Source organism: Somniosus microcephalus, chromosome 6 (assembly GCF_052327205.1).
Source record: "Somniosus microcephalus isolate GS21.2 chromosome 6, FLI_Smic_1.0, whole genome shotgun sequence".
Lineage (NCBI taxonomy): Eukaryota > Metazoa > Chordata > Chondrichthyes > Squaliformes > Somniosidae > Somniosus > Somniosus microcephalus.
Genome location: NC_140992.1, coordinates 8,317,010 through 8,340,920, shown reverse-complemented (window position 1 = coordinate 8,340,920; position 23,911 = coordinate 8,317,010). Strand labels below are relative to the sequence as shown.

The following is a 23,911-nucleotide window of genomic DNA, read 5'->3' as shown; positions in this document are numbered from 1 at the left end:
CAGTAGATTAGTCAAGCACGATTTACCGTTTGTAAATCCATGTGCGAGTATGGTGCTGGAACGCGGAGTTGATTTTAGCACACGGGCACGTTGTTCCCCTGCCATCAGCACTGACCAAGCGCCAGAGGTAAAACCGCTTTAAGAGCTGAACACTTGTTAGCAAAGCCAATTCCAGTATGCACAGGTTCACAAAGCCAGTGTGAATGAGGCATAAGTGATCTGTTATAACAGAAAACGTTGGAAAAGCTCAGCAGGCCAGGCAGCATCTGTGGAGAGAGAAACAGAGTTAACGCTTCAGGTCGAAGACCTTTCGTCAGACGAAGGGTTTCGACCTGAAACATTGACTCTGTTTCTCTCTCCACGGATGTTGCCTGGCCTGCTGAGTTTTTCCAGCATTTTCTGTTGTTGTTTCGGATTTCCAGCATCCGCAGTATTTTGCTATCGTATAAGTGATCTGTTAAAAGTTGACTGTTTTGTAATGCTTTAATATATGTTGGTGATTTGCACCTCACAGCTGCCCATTGTTCTCCTTAGATGTCTGTGAATAGTCCTTTGTGTTTCTCATCTGTGTGTTTCTTTCTGTGCTTTGTGTATTCTAACCCTCTCTCTCTCGTTGGTCTGTCACTTCCCCTTCCCTGCTGACGTCTCATTTTTCCTCATCTCATCATGTGCTCATTGGCTGCGCTAGGAATAGGTAAGAGTCATTTGTCACCTTGCACTAATTAACCAGTGATTTGACCTGTTCTGACCTTTGTCTTGGTCACGTTGGAAGTTGTAAAATTGAAATATAGTTGAAGCCATTTACTGGGTGGGGGGGGAGAGAGGGTCTTTGAACAGCAATTAACTGGCAGTGAATCCAGACCAGTATGATGAATATAGCTTCAAGATTTTATTGATTGATGCATTTAAGGGGAAGCTAGATAAGCACATACAGGAGAAAGGAACAGAAGGATATGTTGAGAGGGTGAGATGAAAGGGGTCGGAGGAGGAGACTCGTGGAGCATAAACGCCAGCGTGGATCTGTTGGGCTAAGTGGCCTGTTTCCGTGCTGTAGACTCGATGCAATTCGCACTAACGCCCAGACGAGGAAATCAAACTTAATTGATTACAAAGCAGCAAAAGAGTTCTGCCTCTGACTGTTCCGGCTTCCTGGAGCCCGACCATTACTAAAAAAAAAAAAGCTGCATTTATGTTGCAGCCTGTCTCTCTGGAGAATGAGCTAAATGTGCCGCTCTCCTGCACTTGTGTTTTGAGTAAAGCATTCAGCCTCCAGCTCCCAAAGCGAATTCCAATATGTAGCGCACGTGCAAACAGGCTGTGACTGCTTGCCCGCTGTGCATGCATGAAGTACCCATGTCGTGACATCGCCACAGTGAATCGGCACTTGCTGGCAGGGACTGCACTGCTGACAGGACAGGCTGCTAATTGGGCCCAGGAAAAGCAGCAGTGTTTGGGGGGGACCCACAAAGAAAATGGTGAAGGCGGTGGTGGGGGGGGGTATGTCTAATAGCTGGTACTGAAACAAATTCCGCTGAGTTTAGCTTGTGGTTGTTGTCGGCTGCTTAAGAACAATATAAAACCAGCTAAAAGTTTACAAGGATACTTCTGTTGGTTGCCGTGCCTTGTACACCCTAACTTAACTAGTCTGAGCTGGAGCGGCAATTGGTTGCCATGATTGATCTTACCCCTGGGTTAGGGGAAAGCGAATAAGCTGGGGTTCCTGCTCCTGAATGCTATCCTATCCAGTGACTCAGTCCCCTCCCTCCTCTACTAGAAGTGTGTGTCGTAAGGATCAACTGCAGGGCAGGGCACTGATTTTTTTAGGTCAGTGTTGCCGTTTTGAAGGACCCTTGTTACTAGAGTAGGTTCAGTATTGGTGCATTGAGATTCGCACCTGTCTGCTGCTCCGCTCTAGAGAGGAGTGAATCTCGACCTCGGAAGGACACTTCATTCATCCACTGCTGTTTGTGAACTTTGTTATCTTGACAATAGCTGTGTTTCCTTGGTGTCTTTCGTAGGTCTGGCTGTCCAATTTTCAGGTGGCGTTACAGATCTATAGAACTGCATGGTTTGATAACTTGAGTAAAACTGCAAAAACATTTGTTTTAACTTCAGTTCTTGTGTATTGCATGACCGTATTTACAAAAATGTATTCTTCAAACTTGAGTAATGAATTTGTGAATAAACTAGCATTGCAGTAGTATTGTATGTATTGCACGGACTACAGGACCTCTTCGGTGATCAGTCTAAAACTAATCTCACTGCCCTAACTGCTCTAACCATAACCCGGTGTTGTCTTCCGCTTCCTACTTTTCCCTTCAAAGATGCACTGGGCTCTACAACAAATCCCTGTGGCAAAGGATCCCATATGATGGAGTTGGGTTTGCTTTTCTTTGCTGTTTTGTTCCAGAATTGACAGCACTTCCCACCTGGAACTAACTGATGTAGATCTTAAAGACATAAAGCACTCCTAAAGGTGCTTTTGCATTGATGCAGGAGCCACAGTCAAGCAGATACCTATTGGATGCAAAACTTCCCCTTTTTAACTTGCCTGGGTCACTGGTGGTGATTGTGGGGCCCATTGGTGGTCAACTGGGAAGGAAGGGAATCTCTTCTGCTTGTCATCCTGTAAGTCAGGTACTGGCTCCATTTGAAGGTGTGGAGTTCGTCTCCTTTTGATATTGGGTTCTGCTAGGAAAAAGCAGCACATCATCAATGTCAAATTAGATAGATATAGCACTCCAGGGCTACCATTTTGAAGGCGGGTAGGTTGTCGAACACCTACCATCTGCCCCTGTTTCTAGGTGCTGTACAGTACAGAGGTGGGTAGGATAAGGTGGATATCTTCACATGCAAAAAAATCACATGGACTTTGATTGAACTTCAATTTACGGTGTGTCAGGGAGTACATGTGGTGCGGTACCTTACTCTACCACGAGAGTATGGCTTGCTTGTTGGCAGCCTCTAATGGTAGAAACTGAGAATTGCAACACGTTATGGAAAGTAATTACATCCTATGTGTTGAAACATAAATATTGAATGAGTCCAGAATTGTGGCTAGGATTTCACTGAAGTATTATGGTGACTGTGAAATGTTTGTACCATGTCCACGTGCGGGCTGTGCCTGGGGAGAGTACTGAGAGTTATCTAACTAGGGTGAGGTACTGGCTACAGCTCTGCCACTTTAGGTCGGAGCAATATGAGGTGATTGATTAGGAGCATCGCAGAAGAAACTTATCATAAGTGCAATATTTCCTATAGTGTATTGCAGTGCACAAGCTGAGTGACAACACTTAAGGTTTCTCATCTCAGTCGACTTGTCTGCAGTGACCTGATCGGTTGCATTTCTTTTGCTTTTAGACGGAATGCAGTGGATGCCTTCCGCGTCAATGTCATCCATGCAAGGCAGCAAGTGCGGTCCCCGGTGACCAACATCGCACGCACCAGCTTCTTCCACGTTAAGCGTTCCAATATCTGGCTAGCTGCCGTCACCAAGCAGAATGTTAACGCGGCCATGGTCTTTGAGTTCCTGTACAAAATGTGTGATGTCATGACCTCGTACTTTGGAAAGATCAGTGAGGAAAACATCAAGAACAACTTTGTCCTTATCTATGAGCTGCTGGACGGTAAGCTGCAGGGATGGAAAGCATGAGTGCAGGATGTGGTAGCAAGCTGCGGTTGGCATGAGTGCGGGCAGGGGTGGCGGCATAATCAATTGCATGATTTGTTATATTTTCCATCTGTCTTTTGGACATTAATGATTTTATACGGATTGTGAATTCACAATATTCAAAAGTGTCCCAAGCATTCCACTGAGCTACTCACCAGTCTGTGCTGTGGGGTTGCACGATCCTCGGTGGATCTGTTAGTAAAGGCGATGTATAGTGGAGCTGGTCCCAGGGTCAACTCCTGGCCTTTACTGAGTTAACAGTTGGTGTATCAATGCCAGGTTGAGACACCTGCAATACACCTGAGGGTTGCACAGCCCACTGCTTCTCACTGAGCTCACACTTGGAAGAATCACCTTGTGGGCAGGGTATTGGTGGTAGTAATACGGAAGATAACTGTGAGGTGAATCCGGTTTAAGGGGAAGCTCATTTTCCTCTTCTTTTTTTTAAAAAGATTAGGTTTGCTTACTGTTTTGGAATGAGTTTGTTTGACTTGTGTTCTGTTCCGAAGTCTGTAAATTCAGATGGTGGCATAGTGGTTAGCACTGTTGCCTCACAGCGCCAGGGACCCGGGTTCGAATCCGGCCTCGGGCGACTGTCTGTGTGGAGTTTGCACATTCTCCCCGTGTTTGCGTGGGTTTCCTCCGGGTGCTCCGGTTTCCTCCCACAGTCCAAAGATGTGCGGGTTAGGTTGATTGGCTATGATAAATTGACCCTTAGTGTTAGGGGGATTTAAAAAAGTCGGGTTACGGGGATAGGGTGGGATATGTGTTGGTGTAGGGGTTACGGGGATCGGGTGGGATATGTGTCGGTGCAGGCTCGATGGGCCAAAATGGCCTCTATCTGCACTGTGGGGTTTCTGTGGTCTGTGGTCCCTACTCTTCATACCTAAGATCAATCTTTGCGCTGAGCATTGTAGTTGAAAGAGGTTTTTTTTGCACAGAAATCCTGGATTTTGGCTATCCACAGAATTCTGAGACTGGAGCACTGAAAACGTTCATTACCCAACAAGGAATCAAAAGTCAGGTAAGCAGCCAGTCTGAAGAAAACTCCTCCAGTCTTCAAAGCTATTGGCATTTTGGCTAGAATTACAATGCTGCAGCTTGCCTCTGATTAAAGGGTGACTATATTTAAACCCAAGAGTTAATTATAAAGCAGCTTTAACACAACTTTCTGGGTAAACCGTGCATCCCCCACCCAATCCGAAAGGACATGGCTTTAATCCTACCCACCCTCTTGGGTCTCGCTGGGATTGGGGAAAAATTTAAGGGAATGTTTTAAGTTTTCTCCCCTCCTCCTGAAGACGCTACCGTTCTGTGACATAGACCACCCTCAGCCAAGAGGCCGTTCTTCATGTGCAACACCAAGTGTGAGGCCATTTGACTGTGAGGGCATCACACCTGATCCTGGCCCTGTGTCAACCTAGCATCTCACTTTTCAGTGGGAGTCACTGATTGCATAGCAGGATCCCTGGATGATTTAACCCCCAGCCCACCACACCACAGTGCTGGAGTGTTACAGCTTGTTGTATGCCACTCTAGCAGCTTACTTGGATATAACTCCTTATTTTTAAAAAAATGCAGTGTTTTTCCATTACACTTTCAATTAATGGTATTGAGTGAGAAAAGAAAGTGACTGCTGTTGGCAACGGGTGTTGTGCTGAAATTCATTCTTTACATACTGTCCACTTCCTAATTGCCATGGCCGTCAGGGAGCGCCCTGTGTTTGTGTACCCAGCATTGGAGTGCTGTAATAGCAGTCTTCCAGGAAGCCTGAGGCAAGGCTGGGTGCCAGTACTGCTGATAATGGTTCCTGTTTGGAGAGGCTGGCTGGTGCAGATAGGATTATTTGTTGCTGGTGGATCCGGGCCGGCGGTGCGGGATGTGTCCTGCGCTTGCCGTCTTGTGCAATCGCAATGCAGTGCACAGCCTGACTCAGCAGGAAGTCACTCAGTATAATGTGGAGAGCTTTCAGGTCTTTTTTTTTGTTGCCAACATTTTTACATCCACCCCAATTTATTGCTTAATGTGGGTCTGAACTTCCCTCCCTCGCCACTTCACCTTTTGAGGGAGTGGGGTGGGGAAATCATCCAGGCTTCCTCCTATGCAGTCAGTGTGCACATGCTGTTCAGCAGGGCTCAGAGGCCAGATGCAGAGAGTAGGAGGATCAGGTGTGATGCCCTCAAGATGCAATAGCCTCATGCCCTTCCCCCACAAAAAAAGAACACCATACACTAATATATACTTTTTATATGCTTCAATTATTCTTTAATCAGAGAGGAATGTGCTCAAGTGAAAGCAGGATGTGTTGGTTGAGGATTATTTATGTATAAGAACATAAGAATTCGGAGCAGGAGTCGGCCATGCGGCCCCTCGAGCCTGCTCCGCCATTCAATAAGATCATGGCTGAACTTCGACCACTTTCCCGCCCGATCTCCCATATCCCTTGATTCCCACTTGAGTCCAAAAATATCGATTTCGGCCTTGAATATACTGAATGACTCGGCATCCACAGCCCTCTGGGGCAGAGAATTCCAAAGATTCACAGCCCTCTGAGTGAAGAAATTCCTCCTCATCTCAGTCTTAAATGGCCGACCCCTTATCCTGAGACTGTGCCCCTTAGTTCTAGACTCCAGCCAGGGGAAACAGCCTCTTGGCATCTACCCTGTCAATCCCCCTCAGAATCTTGTGTTTCAATGAGATAATATCTAGGTTACAAGCACCCACTGAAATGTAGGTGTAAGATCTCTTGTGAGAGAGGGGGGTGGGTGGGGGTGTTGGAGAGGAAGCAACTTTTTATAAGCCATTCGTGTGCTGATACTGAATCCACCTGTGCGTGCACTACGTGTCTGGGGGCCTATTGACGATTGAACACCTTCAGCAGCCATCTTACAAGTTCATTGGATGAAAATATTCATCTTTAAAGATCGCTTTCTGCTACTTAAGAACAAAATATAAAAAAAAAACTTGTTCCACTTTTAAAGTGAGGATGGGAGAATCGTGGATAAAGGAACAGGGCACGTGCAAGCTGGAAATGCCTTTTTTGGGGGCGGGGGGGGGCGTAAGTTGAAAAATGGGACGGAATGGAAAGATCATCAAATGGAGACAATAGTCGGAGTGAAATTGGCATTTTTAAGTTTAAAAATATATTTTTTTAAGTAGCTTAAGTATAGTTATTAAACTATTCCTTTTTTTCCTTAGCTTTATTTCTGTGATCGTACCTTCAGGGCTTGAGAATAAAACAAACAAAACTGGTCAGCCCATAAGGCAGGAATTTTCCTGGCAGTCTAACAGCTGAATTTTAGGGATAGTGTCTGACTTTGTTGCAATGCCAGAATGGGTGTTTAAGTAGTAGAGACTGTGCTGCGGAAACAACATCTCAGTGAGCGAGTGGTCAGTCTATGGACCAGACTCTCTAGGGTGATGGTGGAAGCAGTTAATATTGATTCATTCAAATACAAATTATATAGATTTCTTTCAGAAAGTAACAGTTTTGGATGCAGCTATTCACTATATATTAATGATCTAGACGAGGGAACTAGATGTAATATCTCCAAGTTTGCAGACGACACAAAGCTGGGTGGGCGTGTGTGCTGTGAGGAGGATGCAGAGAAACTCCAGTATGATTTGGACAGGTTGGGTGATTGGGCAGATGCATGGCAGATGCAGTATAATGTGGATAAATGCGAGGTTATCCACTTTGGTGGCAAAAACAGGAAGGCAGATTATTATCGGAACAGCAATAGATTGGGAGAAGGGGAAGTGCAACGAGACCTGGGTGTCCTTGTATAGCAGTCGCTGAAGGTAAGCATGCAGGTGCAGCAGGTGGTTAAGAAGGCAAATGGTATAATGGCCTTCATAGCGAGAGGGCTCGAGTACAGGAACAAGGATGTCTTGCTGCAGTTGTACAGGGCCTTGTTGAGACCACACCTTGAGTATTGTGTGCAGTTTTGGTTGCCTTATCTGAGGAAGGATGTTCCTACCATGGTGGGAGTGCAGCGAAGATTCGGAATGACGTATGAGGAGAGATTGGGCTTCTATTCGCTAGAGTTTAGATGAATGAGAGGGGATTTCATTGAAACTTATAAAATTCTAACAGGACTAGACAGACTAGATGTAGGAAGGATGTTCCTGATGGTCGAGGAGTCCAGAACCAGGGGTCACAGTCTAAGGATAAGGGGTAAACCATTTAGGACTGAGATGAGGAGGAATTTCTTCACCCAGAGAGTGGTGAACCTGTGGAATTCTCTGCCACAGAGGGCGGTGGAGGCCAGTTCATTAAATATATTCAAGAAGGAGTTGGATATATTTCTTAAGGCTAAAGGGATCAAGGGATATGGGGAGAAGGCAGGGACCGGGTACTGAATTTGGATGATCAGCCATGATCTCATTGAATGGCGGAGCAGGCTCGAGGGGCCGAATGGCCCACTCCTGCTCCTATCTATGTATCTATGTGTAATTTGAGACGTGACGTGTGGTAAGTGTAGCGTGCTCGGGAGGGACAAGGGTATGATTTGTCATCAATTACATTATCAGTGTATCATGCGACTACCAGGATGGCGAACAAAATGGGCCGTTGTCCTTTTCTGTTTGGAATTCGTGTGTTCTTGTGGAAAGTTTGAACAAATGGCCAAGTCCAAAGGGAATTCCTGCCATGGTTCCAGAGACAAACTGTCACTGGTACTGCAGGACAGATTCCATGCTCGCGTACTGTGGAGATCAAGGGGTTTTCCTAACTCCGTCGCTGGGATTTGTAACTTGGAGTGAGCAATCATACTGTGGAGGGAATAGACTTGCATCTGAGGCAGGGATCATCGCCCTTCACCCTGCAATTGGAAAACAGGAGAGAGCTGCACTTTGTGCACTGCAGGCCTGATCCGCTGGCCCTGCCCTCCCAATATGATAGATCTTTCGGTGGGCAATCTTACCTGACTTATCTCGGGGGGGGGGGGCTCTGGATGCAGAAAAACTACCCAGGTAATCTCTCCATTTCACACAAGTATCTCGGGAGAATCAGTGGAGTGAATGGAAAGTTCAGTTGGTGCTTTAAAAAAAAAAAAAAAAAATGACGACCTTGATGGTTGTCATCCAACATAAGCTTTTTCCGGTCTAATAGAGCACCATTTAAACATTTTCCAAATTTTCTAAATGTAATAATGTGTTAGTAAAAGTACATCTTGTTCTGCAGCCATTCAGTAAAATTGTATAGCAGAGCTTAAGTTGCCCTGGCACTATAAATCTTGAACTTTTTTCTGACGGTGCATTTTCTCAGGGGATGTGTACTTAATAACTTTTTATGTCTTATAGTTGCAATGGAAATTATGGGATTATTAGTATTTGAATAAATTTGGGAAGGTTATATAACAGGACATTGCCTGCCAGTGTCGTTACAATCCTTGTTTTAAATGCCACTGTAACTGAGGCTGGTGCATTTACCCATGTAACCGTTCCTGCACGTCCAAGTAATTAATTGTATACAAAGTGCTTCGAGGCCTTCGAGAGGCGTGATGAGAGTTGTATCAGTCCACGTCATTTCTTTTCGGTGTTGCACCTGCTCTCGCAGCTAACTTGTTTTCTCTCTCTTTATCAACTCTTCTGTGCACTGACTGCTTGCCTGTTAACCCTGTGTGTGGTGCTCATGGCTCTAATCCTGCTGTAATGCTTTCTCTTTCTCCACCTGTGACTGGCGACCTGATTTATAGCACCAGGTAGGAGATTCTGCCTTGCTTTATGGGTGGTGGGGGAGGGTACTCCAAACTGGCGCTGGAAATGTCTTTGAGCTATCGGCTTCTGAATCTAGATTTTGTAAAGAAGTAAGGGGAAGTCGCTGCTGAGATCTGGTACAGTATAACGTTGTGCTGTGGATGTAGTGTCGCGTGCTACTCCGGTTTAATCAGTCGACTCTTGTGCTGATGTGTTTTGTAACCTGGTGTCACTTTTTGGGGTCCAGTTCCAGCCCTTGAATTTAGATCAGGTTAATGTTCCTTATTCCAGACCAAGGAAGAGCAGTCACAGATCACGAGCCAGGTAACTGGACAGATCGGATGGCGACGCGAAGGGATCAAGTACCGTCGGAATGAGCTTTTCCTGGATGTCCTGGAGAGCGTCAACCTGCTAATGTCACCTCAGGGTACGTGATTAATAGGTGCTACAGCTGTACAATTGTAGGATCAAATTTAGTTCCTCCCTTTCCCCCTTTTTTTACTGCCAATTTTGACTCCCCTCGCGCACCCCCCCAGTACTGAATCTTTTCAGGTGTAAAGTTCACAGGCACATCCCGTACTTCACTGTTGTAGACAAGCTGTTGGCCATGGGAAGCTGGATTCTGCTCTTGCCCGACACCCCACCCTGCAAACATTCCAGCCATTCGAATGACTGGATAGCAGTCAGGAGAGGAGAGCTGGCTTCTCCCACGAGCACAGGGTGCTGGTGCCAATTCTAACTCTGCCGCCACTGCCCAGACTGAGAGCAGCTAACTCGGCACAGCCTGGGAGCGCAACCCGGACCTTGCTAGTTTGCATGATTCAGCTATTTGTTTCTTTAACCGGCTGAGCTGTTGGAAATATGTTTAAATAAAAGACTTTTCCATTGGGTTGTTTGCCCTCCCCCCCCCCCCCCCCCCCCCCTCCCCAGTTTTGTGTTCAAAGTGCTTCCGAAGTGAATGTCTTTAAATTCATCTTGTTTAAACTTAGTCTTGAGTTAAATCCCAGTTGATTTTGTCCGATTTGATTGCATATCCTAGGCTCCGCAATAGGATGTTAAACTTTGATTTGTTCGGAATTAAATTGTGTTGAAGTTTTCATTGGTATTTGAACTGTTTTCCAGTGAAGCAACTTATTCCGTATGTGTATGGAGTGATGGGGCTAGGTTTGCTCAGAAGAAGAATTCCCCATGACATTACGTTGACTCTAAGTTTGCATAGCACATTTTTAGTTCCAACGGCTGTTATACTATCGCTTGGGATGCATTGAAGTTTGTTTTATATCGGGTGTCAAATGTACGACCCAGCAGAACTGTTTCATCCGACTTGTGGCGTGCGGTGCAGTGTCTCCCTCGGGTGGTGCTTCTAACAGCCCGGCACAACTGTGCTTTTTACATTCTGAGCTCCCCCTCCCATCCTGACGACATAGAGCCGTCACTCTCACCCACCCCCCATCCTGACGACATAGAGCCGGCACTCTCACCCCTTCCCACCGCCCCCCCCCCCCCCCCCCCCCCCCCCAGTCGACATAGAGCCGGCACCCTCACCCACCTCCCACCCTGTCGACATACAGCCGACACTTTCACCCCCACCCTCCACCCTGATGACATAGAGCCGGCACTCTCCACCACACCCCACCCTGCCGACACTTGCTTAGTGGTGACCGAAAACAGACGTGGTGGGGGGCTGGGCTGGGCTGAAGGTTGGTGAGCAGGAGATTGGTGGTTGGGTTGGGGGCGCGTGATTTGAGCAGCCTTCATAACATATTTAAATTGATCCAATGCTGATTTCAGACAGCCTAAAAACAGCGAGGACCAATGTGGATCTCGCACCCAGAAATTGTGCCCAAAAATCAGGCGAAACACATACCAATTTCTGGCCCAGGTTGTCCAGATAACAGTTGCTGAATGGGGCCTGTGCCAGAATGCCAAACCAGGCGCATCACCTTAGTTGAGTATGATAATCAGTTTTAAATAACAACAAAAGGAAATACGCTGGTATATCTTCGTCTGAAAAGTGGATCCAGGTTAATTTCAGATAAAGGGTTGCCATCTGAAATGTTAATGTCTCTCTCCTGCTAGGTGCTGACCGACTGCTGTCTGTTTCCAATACTTTGTTGTTAGTTTAGCTAATTGTTGTGCTATCGATTCTGTACCCCTATGAGATGTAACCTCATTTTTATTACAAAGGGTGTGTTGCTTTCCACTGTGAAACCAGTGTGTGTGTGCCTTTGTGTTTCAGGTCAGGTTCTAAGTGCTCATGTCTCGGGCAGGGTGGTAATGAAGAGTTACTTGAGCGGAATGCCAGAGTGCAAGTTTGGAATGAACGACAAGATTGTTATCGAGAAACAAGGCAAAGGAACTGCTGACGAGAGTGCGAAAAGGTGAGGGAAAAGAAAACGCTTCTGCCAGAATGGCTAATAGCCCAGACTGCACGCAACCATCGAGCCCTGGCACTCTGGTCCAGGCAGCTTGGCCCTTGCTGGCTGCTTTGTCCTGTGTGAATTATGAGAGTACGGAGGCTTTGAAAAGACTGTTTTTAGTGTTGTTCCTTCATTGGTAGATAAATCCTAAATCAGAAAACCAACATCTGTTCGATCAGCAGCTTGAGAGATGTGATGATTGATGAGCGAACTTTACATGTGGCCCTGGAGGCTCCACGTACAAACCTATGCGGCCCGTGAAGATGCAAAACTTGGACATCCCTTGGCTAATGGTTTAACAACAGCTCAAGGAATGGTGCCTGTGGTGGAGAAGCAGAGTTTGCAATGTGTGCTTCTAATGACAATGCATCTTTGCCAAGATGAAAAATCAAAACTTTTTGGCTCGGTTGAAGATGGAGCTCATGGTTCATGCATAGATCTTAGGCAGTCATTATGCCAAGATCTGCAATATTATGTAACTTTGGCACTTTAGTGTACAGAGGGGACGAGAAACCAGTGAGAGCTTCCAGTGCCTGAGATTGAAGCATTCCCCTGATCTGTATTATGGCAGTACAGGGATTTCTGTGAAAGTAGGAAATTCCTTTGCTGCTGCTTATATCTGAGAGGACAGCTGAGAGGACCTTCACTAATGCCACTGTTGAGCCATGCTGGAGCACCTGGCTATAACGCTCTGATGGGGAGGTCTTTAGTTTTGTTCATGTTTACCTGCACTCGCTCAATTGAAATGAGATGACTTTGAGCCTGTATCTGACCAGAGATGTGTCAGTGGTAGATTTAGGGGAGAGGAGACAGAAGGCCGGAGGCTGAAGGTACGGGAGGAGGAGAATATCTGGAGCAGTTTAGGGCGATTAGGTTGGGAGAGGGAACCAAGTCACTTGAAAATGAAAAAGGTTTTAAATTCATTACATTGGGGTGAAAGGAGCCGGTGCTGTTGAGTGAGGACAAGGGTGATGAGCGAGCAGGATTTAATACAGGGAAGAGTTTGGGTAGCTGAACTTTGAGCAAGTTGCAGTTTATGGAGGCTGGAGGCCGGATGGAGAAATGAAGTCTGGGTGGAGGAGAAACAATTGAAGAGCACGGTGTAGTTGCCTGCATCAAACACCACATAGAGGGCCTCGAGCCTGCTCCGCCATTTAATGAGATCATGGCTGATCATTCAGTACCCGGTCCCTGATTTCTCCCCATATCCCTTGATCCTTTTAGCCTTAAGAAATATATCTAACTCCTTCTTGTATATATTTAATGAATTGGCCTCAACTGCCTTCTGTGGTAGAGAATTCCACAGGTTCACCACTCTCTGGGTGAAGAAATTCCTCCTCATCTCAGTCCTAAATGGCTTACCCCTTATCCTTAGACTGTGATCCCTGGTTCCGGACTCCCCGACCATCGGGAACATCCTTCCTGCATCTAGTCTGTCTAGTCCTGTTAGAATTTTATAAGTTTCAATGAGATCCCTTCTCATTCTTCTAAACTTGAGCGAATATAAGCCTAATCGACCCAATCTCTCCTCATATGTCATTCCTGCCATCCCAGGTATCAGTCTGGTGAATCTTCGCTGCACTCCCTCCATGGCAAGAACATCCTTCCTCAGATAAGGCGATCAAAACTGCACACAATGCTCAACGTGTGGTCTCACCGAGGCCCTGTACAACTGCAGCAAGACATCCTTGTTCATGTACTCGAACCCTCTTGCTATGAAGGCCAACATACCATTTGCCTTCTTAACCGCCTGCTGCACCTGCATGCTTACCTTCAGCGACTGGTGCACAAGGACACCCAGGTCTCGTTGCACTTCCCCTTTTCCCAATCTATTGGCGTTCAGATAATCTGTCTTCCTGTTTTTGCCACCAAAGTAGATAACCTTGCATTTATCCACATTGGGCAGATGCAATATAATCACCCAACCTGTCCAAATCATACTGGAGTTTCTCTGCATCCTCCTCACAGCACACACGCCCGCCCAGCTTTGTGTCGTCTGCAAACTTGGAGCTATTACATCTAGTTCCCTTGTCAAATCATTAATTTATATTGTGAATAGCTGGGGTCCAAGGACCAATCCACAGAGTGGTCGAAGAGGACTGGGAGGTATCGTGCACCACAGGCACAGGGGTTGTCATTCACGACCTTGGCTAGGATGGTCTCAGTGCTGTGAGCAGAGCAGAAGCCATGCTAAAGGAATTAGAAGAGGTAGTACTGAGAGGAAGCAAGGAGGCAATAATCTGCTGGCGAGCCGTTAAGAGGTAGGGGAGGTTAGAGATGGGGCGGTATTTGGCTGGTGGGGGGGGGGGAAATGGGTGGGTTGAAACTTGGCTTTGCGGAGGGGATCATGATGGTTTTCAAAGAAAAGGGATAGTGCTTGAGCCAGTGACAATGTCCGCAAGATTGGAGGCCAGACAGGGAAATTGAGTGGGGAGGGGATCGAGAGAGCAGGAGGTTGGACTTGAATCCTGGTACTTTACCTGCAAGTTCTATTCGGTAAAGTGTAACTGAATAAGTCAGATGTTGTTGGCTATTTGTATTACATGGAACCTCTCACTTCTGGCCTTTGTTGTGATGCTTTCTGTACTTAAATAAGTTGAAGTCATGTTGTTGCAATACCTCTGTTCCTGTTGCTGGAAGAAGCTGCTTGTAATATCATTTGCCTTACTATGTAATTGAGTAGCTATGTGTCCATTCTGAGGTGGAGGTTTTGTGCTTTGATACAGCTCGCACTATGGCCAAGACAGCAGTGTCGCTTATGTAGGAAGCGTGTCATCTTTAGATCCACATCATAATGATTTCAGTTGGTGTAAAGGGAGAAACCTGGGTACAATATTTAACGTGGTCTGTTTTTAAAAAATCAGATTGTATTGTAATTCTAGACCTCTCTTGCTCTGCAGTGGTAAACAATCTATAGCAATTGATGACTGCACGTTCCACCAATGTGTGCGGCTCAGCAAGTTTGAATCTGAAAGGAGCATTAGCTTCATCCCACCAGATGGAGAATATGAACTCATGAGGTAAGTGCCCAGCAATGTGCAGAACAAAGGGGGCGGTGAAAGTATGCACAGGCACTGGCTTCAGATTTCCAAGCGATTTTGTTATAATTTGTACAGTCGACTCCTAGAATTGGACTCCTTTTTGTACAGTAAATGAATGTTAAATCCTGCACGCTATGTAAAATACTGGATTTCAAATTACAATAAGGAATTGATGGAGTATCTGATGAATGTTTTCCTTTTCCCCAGCATACTCCAGAAGATTCGACTAGAGGTTTTAAGAAACATAAATGAGTTTTCCCGCTGGACTTCCCCACTTACTCCAGTCTAAATTACATTACTAATTAACCAACCAGCATTAATTGTGATGGAATTGGAATAGGACTCTGAAGTGTTGGTTAACTCCTACTTACCAGAACCATCAATGAGGAAATCAGACACAGATGCATTAACTAACACTATTTAACAACATCTATGATACAGTTAACACCATCACAAGGTGAAGTGATCAGGATTGCAGTAAAGTGACTGGATATTTAATACTAATCCTAAGAACCTAAATCATAGGCATCGCAGTCATTTTCCGTGTTTTTTTAATCTTCGTCCACTGGATGTGGCCGTTGCTGGCAAGGCTGGCATTTATTGCCCATCCCTAATTGCCCTTGAGAAGGTGGTGGTGAGCCGCCTTCTTGAACCGCTGCAGTCCGTGTGGTGAAGGTGCTCCCACAGTGCTGTTAGGGAGGGAGTTCCAGGATTTTGACCCAGCGATGATGAAGGATCGTCCGATATATTTCCAAGTCAGGATGGTGTGTGACTTGGCGGGGAACTTGGAGGTGGTGGTGTTCCCATGCACCTCCTGCCCTTGTCCTTCTAGGTGGTAGAGGTCGCGGGTTTGGGAGGTGCTGCCGAAGAAGCTTTGGCGAGTTGCTGCAGTGCATCTTGTAGATGGTACACACTGCAGCCACGGTGCGCCGGTGGTGGAGGGAGTGAATGTTTAAGGTGGTGGGTGGGGTGTCAATCAAGCAGGCATCAAAATGTCACCGCATCAGCTAGGCTTTTATTAGTAAATAGTTAACCTCAACAATCTAAGATTACAGCATAGCTTCGCAAAGTTTCATTTACAGTCTATTCAGTATATGGCTAGTAAGTTTGAATATTGAGGCTGTCCCTCTGACGTGAACATAAGATGTACAACCTGCCTTTTATAGCGATGGCAATAGTGCATTATTAATCTGTGCAGGGGAGCCCAACCTACCCACAGCCAGAATAACGAGGAGAAGTACGGATGAGTTTGGCCATTTGGCTCACTTTTGCTCCTCTTCCGTGGAGACCCACGATCCCCTCCCCACCCCATCACAGTATCTAACCACCGATCGAGTGGCACTGGCAATGATTGAAAGTGGCCGACCTGTTGGATGTGCGGCCGGCATTATTTACCTTCGCCAGCAACACTTTGCTCGCGATAGTAACCCTGTAAGGCAATGAGGCCATTAAATGGGGATTGGTATCACACGTATGGTTTTGGGAATGGAGCAAGGGAATGTGTGTGCGTGTTTGCTTCAAGCCTCTGAGATTTGGAGAACTAATATCACTAAACCTTTGAGGGCAGGGTCAAGAGGAGAAAACAGTGTTGTATGTGTTTATTTTGATCAGTTTGTTGAATTGTATTCTGCAGGTACCGAACCACTAAAGATATCATCCTGCCATTCCGTGTGATCCCGTTGGTTAGAGAAGTAGGCCGCACCAAACTTGAAGTGAAAGTTGTGATTAAATCAAACTTCAAACCATCCCTGCTGGCTCAGAAGATCGAGGTAAAGGATTTCCGAACCCGTTTACTGTTTTCTCCATGTTTTGTTAGCCTCTTTGTGGACTTCCTTACAAGCTCTGGGCAGCTAGGAGTTGATCTTTTCACTAAAGCGCAATAGCTCGCTCTGTCAATCAGGGCAAGCTTTGTTCATTTTCCTACAATGTTGGCACACTTGCCTTCGTCAGAAGATCGTTCATTCAAGCCTCACTGCAAGACCTGAGCATGCAGTCTAGGCTGACCTGTTATTGTAGCCCTGTGGGAGTACTGCATCCCTGAATGAGACATTAAACTGAGGCTCCATCTCCTCTGCCCGTTCAGTTGGCTGTAAACTATCTCCGTATCCTGGCCAACATTTATCCCTCAATCAATGCCACCAGAATAGATGACAAAAGGAGTTGCATTTATACGACCACAGGATTTTCCAAAGCACTTTACATCCAATTAAATACTTCTGAAGTGTAGTAACGGCTGTAGGAAACGCGACAGGCAAGTTTCACACAACAAGGTCCCACAAACAGCAGTGCAAAAAATCTACCAGATTATCAGTTTTTAGTGATGTTGGTTGAAGGATAAATATTGTCCAGGACACTGGGAAAACTCCGCTGCTCTTGGAATAGTGCCATGGGATCTTTTACGTCTATCTGAGAGGGCTGACGGGGCCTCGGTTTAACGTCTCATCTGCAAGATGGCACCTCCGACAGTGCAGCACTCTCTCAGTACTGCACTGGAGTGTCGGCCTGGATTATGTGCTCAGGTCTCTTGAGTGGGGCTTGAACCCACGACCTTCAGACTCGGGCGAGAATGCTTCCCACTAAGTCAAGCCTGACCGCATTAACTGGCCATAATCTCATTGCTGTTTGTGGGACTTTGTTGTAAATTAGCTGCCACATTTCTCTACAAAACAACATCTGCTACACTTCAAAAGTATTTGTTGCTTGTGACTCGCTTTGGGATGTCATGAAGGGTGCTAAATAAATGCAAGTATTTCTCTCCTTTTGTAATAATCCATATTGGGGAGTTCTCCTGGTGGTTTGTCCAACATTACTTCAATTAATGGGCACCACTAGGGAGGATGTCGAGACCTTGGAGAGGGTGCGGAGGAGATTTGCTAGAATGGGACCAGGAACAAAAGTCTTCAGTTATGTGGAGAGACGAGAGAAGCTGGGATTGTTCTCCTTTAAAGCAGCGAAGGCTAAGGGGAGATTTAATAGAGGTGCTCAAAATTGTGAGGGGTTTTGATGGAGTAAATCGGGAGAAACTGTTTCCACTGGCAGGAGGGTCGGTGACCAGAGGACACAGACTTAAGGTAATTGGCAAAAGAGCCAGAGGGGAAATGATTTTTTCACGCAGCGAGTTATGATGTGGAATCTGCTGTCTGAGCGGGCGGTGCAAGTAGATTCATTAGTGACTTTCAAAAGGGAATTGGGAAAAATTTGTAAGACTGAGGAAAGAGCAGGGGGAAGTGAGACAAATTGGAGAGCTCTTTCAAAGAGCCGGCACAGGCACAATGGGCGGAAAGGCCTCCTTCTGTGCTGTATGATTCTATACTCCCTCACCAATAGTATCAAAGAACAGATTAACTAGAGTCAGCTGGAGTGTCACGACAGAATGAAACGGTATGATCAATTACTGAACAAAGTTTGAGTTTTAACAAGAAGCAAGATCATTCACCAGGTCACTGTTTCTGGACGTTTCTGCTCTAGACTGGCTGCCGTCTTTGCATTTCAATGTGATCAGGCACTGAATAAATGCAAGTATTTCTAACCCTCAGCCGGGTGGGGAGACTTGATTTGGTCATAGGGTAATTTTGCCAGTATGTCACGATTTTGAGGGGTTCACACTGAAGATTAATTGTGGGGTGCTATCCGTGTTAGATTTGCTGCAGAATAAAGCGTTTCAGGAAAGCTACTTCAATTGTTTAAATTGAGCAGGTGATCTCCTATTGGTTATTGTCCTTAACCATTGTTCTGAGAAGCGAGTTGGGACCTTGCTGTGGTAATTCTAGCCACGCTCTTCAATCTTGAATATTTAGCGTTCGGCCAAGTGCACTTGGCAGCTCTCGACGTTTTGACTTCTCTCAGTCTCCATAAAAGTTATTGGACCCATATGCTGACAATCCGTTGGGAATCGGCATCTGCTGGGAAAGAGCTGCAGACAGTTTCTGTTTCTTGGCAGCTGCCCGGGTTTGCAGATTGAACCTGCACTCCTGGGACTGTCCGCGTTGCGTGGACTCGGCAAACTTCTGTACAGCTGTCCTGAATGCTGCTCTTTGTTTTGTTGCTGTGCGGTTAGCTTGTCCCGTTGGATCACGGTGAGAAAATGCCATTCAGCCCATTGAAGCTTATCCTTCCAGTGCATTAACTCTGAACACCTGCCTGTTTACCTCCTCCCTTCCCATTGTCCAGGTGACGCAGCGATTTACTTGTACTTGCAATTTAGTATACTTGTATTCATAGTCATAATGGCACAGAAGGAGGCCATTCGGCCCATCGCTGCTCACAATGCGGTCTCCTCTACATTGGGGAGACCAAACCCAGATTGGGTGACCGCTTTGTGGAACACCTACATTTCCGCAAGTGTGACCCTGAGCTTCCAGTCAGCTGTCACTTTAATTCTCCGCCCCACTCCACTCTGACCTCCGTCCTCGGCCTCTTGCACTGTTCCAAGTAAGCTCGAGGAACAGCACCTCATCTTTCGATTAGGCACTTTACAGCCTTCCGGACTCTACATCAATTCAACAATTTCAGATCCTAACCTCTCCCCATTTTTTTGGACAGCAGGTGCTGATTCTGCTGTTCCCATTTACACCTCCTCTGGACCCATCTTTCGTTTCTTGTCCCATTACCACCCACTTTTGCCTTTCACCATCATCCCTCTTGTCATTTAATCTCTCCTGCCTTCCACCCTATCACAGACCTGCCCTTTTGTCCTTTCGTTCCCCCCTTTCCTTGCCCCTCTACTTGCTTAAAACCTGTTACATCTCTAACATTCTCCAGTTCTGACAAAAGGCCATCGACCTGAAACGTTAGCTCTGTTTCTCTCTCTATAGATGCTGCCTGACCTGCTGAGTGTTTCCAGCCTTTTCTGTTTATATCTCAGATTTCCAGCATCCGCAGTATTTTGCTTTTGCATTGACTCTCCCATCTGATTGTGTTTTTAAATAACTCCTGTGTTTTGCATCTGTTTACCTTGCTTCCTGGATTACTGAGGTTATATGATGCTTGGATCTTAAATATACACACGGTGTATATGTATGATTGGACCCAAGGGAAGTGTGTGTGTGTGTATGTTTCAGACAGACTGGCATGGCTGTGATGCTTGCTGTCGTTGAATAGTCTGACTCGTCTGTAGGGCCACTGCAGTTGGTCTGAGCCTCCCTGGATGAGGGAGCAAAGAATCGGCCATCATTTCTCTTGCTGACCCTTGTCCAGCGACCTCTGCTGTAAAGTATGTAATTTAAGTCAGTAAGGATCAAAATTGGTATTAACCCTATTATCTGTTGCAGCCAAGTAATCTTTGCAAAGCTTACTATCTAGGCTCATCCATAAAGTAGCAAGGAACCAAAACCTTTTGGTGCTTTCAGGACCGGGCGAGAGGACCGAGAGGTTTACAGCTATCTGAATGTGACATCCCTTCTCCATCTCCACTGATTATTGAGGGGACTTGCTACTAAAATAGTTCCAACTTAGTTCTTTTAAGACTGTAACCTTTTGCTTCATGGAGGATGGGAGGACTTGTAAAAATCAACATTTCATTGTGCAGTACACACGTCTGCTGCATATATGACAAATAAAATTGAATTGAATTGATGTAGGTACATTCTGTGCAGTTTTAGGGGCCACGTGCAAAGTTCAAATCCACGTTCCTATTTTTCATATAATCTTAATGTTCGGATTTAGGATGGAGCCACCAGTGAGGCAAAAACAGGCCTTTCTAAGCTTCCAGACCCTTGAAATTCAAATGGAACAAACCAGCGTATAAGAAGTACAAATAGGACGATTTACTGGAAGCTGAGGGACTTTGGTTATGCGGAGGTGCTGGGATTGTTCTCTGAGCAGAGAAGGTTATGGGGAGATTATGAGGGATTTTGGTAGAGTAAATAGGGAGAAACTGTTTCTACTGGCAGCAGGGTCATTAGCCAGACGACACAGATTCATGATAATTGGCAGAAGAACCACGGGGAGATGAGAATTTATTTTACGCAGTAAGTTATGATCTGGAATGCACTGCCTGAAAGGGAAGGTGGAAGCAGATTCGACAGTAACTTTCAAAAGGAAATCGGATAAATACTTGAAAGAGGAATGTTTACAGAGCTGTTGGGGGGTGGGACTAATTGGACAGCTCTTTCAAAGAGCTGGCACAGGCACAGTGGGCCGAATGGCCTCCACCTGTGCTGTATCATTTTATCACCTGTGACTGAATTCCTGTGGCTTCAAGGTTTGGATTGCCAGGGGTCTGCAATTTGGTCCGACCACCTTGAGGAGTTCTGCTAACAGCTGCAGCAGGTGTGGCAAGCAGTGTGGACCACGACCCAAAATGGGTATTAAATTTTATGGTGTGAAAAGCCAAGGTGCACAATAGGTGGAATTTAAACAGTCGCGCAGCGCACACAAGCCGTGCGGAGCAATTAGATATTGAGCAGTTAGTGTGTTAAGTTGAGGGCAGTGCCGTTAAATAACCTCCCAGGAATATCGGCAAACATAGGGACTAATGAGAGGGAGGAGCTGACAGAAATTAGTATCTCTAGGGATATGGTGTTGGGTAAGTTGAGGGGACTGAAGGCCGACAAATCCCCGGGGCCTGATAAACTACATCCTAGGGTACTTAAGGAGGTGGCCCTGGAGATAGCAGATGCTCTAAGGATCATCTTCCGGAACTCCATTGACTCGGGAACAGTACCCGTGGATTGGAGGGTAGCTAATGTTACCCCAATATTTAAAAAGGGGGGTAGAGAGAAAGCAGGGAATTATAGACCAGTAAGCCTTACATCGGTTGTGGGCAAAATGCTAGAGTCCATTATTAAGGATAAAATAGCGGAGCACTTGACAAATGGGGAAAGGATCGGACAGAGTCAACATGGATTTACAAAGGGTAAATCGTGTTTGACTAATCTGCTGGAATTTTTTGAGGAAGTAACTGGTAAAATAGATGGGGGAGAGCCAGTGGATGTGGTGTACCTTGACTTCCAGAAAGCCTTCGATAAGGTTCCACACAAAAGATTGTCATGCAAAATTAAGGCTCATGGGATTGGGGGCAAAGTATTAACGTGGATAGAGAACTGGCTGGCGGATAGAAAACAGAGAGTTGGAATAAACGGCTCGTTTTCAGAGTGGCAGGCAGTGACCAGCGGGGTGCCGCAAGGATCTGTCCTGGGACCCCAGCTGTTCACAATATATATAAATGATCTGGATCAGGGAATTGGATGCAATATTTCCAAATTCGCTGACGACACTAAACTAGGAGGAGGGGTGGGCTCTGATGAGGATGTCAGGAGGCTACAGTGCGATTTGGACAGGTTGGGGGAATGGGCGGATACGTGGCAGATGCACTATAATGTGGATAAATGCGAGGTTATCCACTTTGGGGGTAAAAACAGGAGGGTAGATTATTATCTAAATGGCAATAGATTGGGAGATGGGGAAGTGCAGAGGGACCTGGGTGTTCTTGTGCACCAGTCACTGAAGGAGAGCATGCAGGTGCAACAGGCGATTAAGAAGGCAAATGGTATGTTGGCCTTCATATCAAGGGGGTTCGAGTATAGGAATAGGGATACCTTACTACAGCTGTACAAGGTGCTGGTGAGACCGCATCTGGAGTATTGTGTACAGTTTTGGTCGCCCCATCTGCGGAAGGATGTTCTTGCCATGGAAAGAGTGCAACGGCGATTCACCAGGCTGATACCTGGAATGGCGGGAATGACCTACGAAGAGAGATTAAATAGTTTGGGCTTGTACTCACTGGAGTTTAGAAGATTGAGAGGGGATCTCATCGAAACATATAAAATTATGGCAGGCCTGGACAGGCTGAATTCAGAGAGAATGTTTCCAATGGCCAGGGAGCACAGAACCAGGGGCCACAGTCTAAAAATAGCGGGCAAATCATTTAAAACAGAGATGAGGAAGAATTTCTTCACTCAAAGAGTGGTGAGCCTGTGGAATTCCCTGCCACAGAGGGCTGTGAAGGCTAATTCAATAAATATTTTCAAGAGAGAATTGGATATATTTCTGAAGGCTAAGGGGATTAAGGGTTACGGAGAAAAGGCGGGGACGGGGTACTGAACTGGTAAGATCAGCTATGATCTCAGACGAGGATCAGCCATGATCTCATTGAATGGCGGAGCAGGCTCGAAGGGCCGAATGGCCTACTCCTGTTCCTATCTCTATGTTATAAATCGTAGATTAGCCCCAGCAGAATCTCTTCACCCATTCTGTTTGTGCCAAAGTAATAATAAAACTAAATGTAAAATTTTAGCTTTTAAAGAATCAAATGGTGCAGCTTGCAGGCGACTTCACTGTTTTCATAGCAACATCTGCTCTTAGTTGTTAAGCTATCTCTATTAAAAAGATTTCCTGGCGATTTTGAGTGATGCAGTAATTACTGGTACACACTGTGCCTTAATTTTGTGCCATTTATAACATGCCCACTGCAGTGCATATATTTTTTAGTTGCTCAATTTGCAGAGGCCATCTTCTCCCAGCTTCCTTTTTGCTACCGGTTTGCATTTCCCCCCCGCCTCTCCTGGATTTCTCGCTGGGGGTACAGTCCCTGTACATCGCCCCAGTGCTGGCAAGCTGTTTGACTGCTGGGGGCGTACCGCAGCTGTTCACTGGCCCATTCAACCAGGGGCATGAATTGTGGCTGTAGTGTCGAGGGGGACCTCCGCCACCCCGCTGAGATCCTCAATGCGCTGGGGATTGAACCTGGGACCTTCCAGTTTAATGAGGCTCCGTTTGCACACTGGCTTAACCAGCTGAGCCACTGAGGGAGTCTCGAGAGCATCTGTATCTGGAAAGGAAAAAGCCTTTTGGGGGTGTGGGGGCGGGCGGGGGACATTGAAATAAGTGTTGGTTAAATCGAGGCGATTGAAGCTCAGTTTTTACAAATCATTTGATGGTCCGTGTTTGGAAGAAACAGCAGGATATTTGGACTGATCTGAAAGAGGTTCTTTCGCTTAAAATTCAGAACCTGCCGTGAGCTGCTCACTGCATTTCATTTTCCTCGAGCTCCCGTTACAGAGAAAGTTTATGCTTCTATTTCATGGGGCCAGATGGTTTGACTATTGCCAGCGTTTACAATGCTGAGCTCTGTTTGGATT

General features: G+C 46.1%; 1 protein-coding gene across 5 annotated transcripts in view; it reads left to right on the top strand.

Moving 5' to 3' along the window:
- The window catches only part of LOC147115434 (AP-2 complex subunit mu), a 60,391-nt gene that overhangs the window by 23,928 nt on the left and 12,552 nt on the right, over positions 1 to 23,911 (top strand). For all 5 annotated transcript variants that reach the window (XM_085989683.1, XM_085989686.1, XM_085989685.1 and 2 more), the window contains exons 3-8: positions 3,361 to 3,626; positions 4,612 to 4,694; positions 9,662 to 9,797; positions 11,610 to 11,751; positions 14,691 to 14,810; positions 16,465 to 16,600. In XM_085989683.1, the coding sequence (XP_085845809.1) occupies positions 3,361 to 3,626; positions 4,612 to 4,694; positions 9,662 to 9,797; positions 11,610 to 11,751; positions 14,691 to 14,810; positions 16,465 to 16,600 (883 nt within the window). The remainder of the gene's footprint in view (positions 1 to 3,360; positions 3,627 to 4,611; positions 4,695 to 9,661; positions 9,798 to 11,609; positions 11,752 to 14,690; positions 14,811 to 16,464; positions 16,601 to 23,911) is intronic.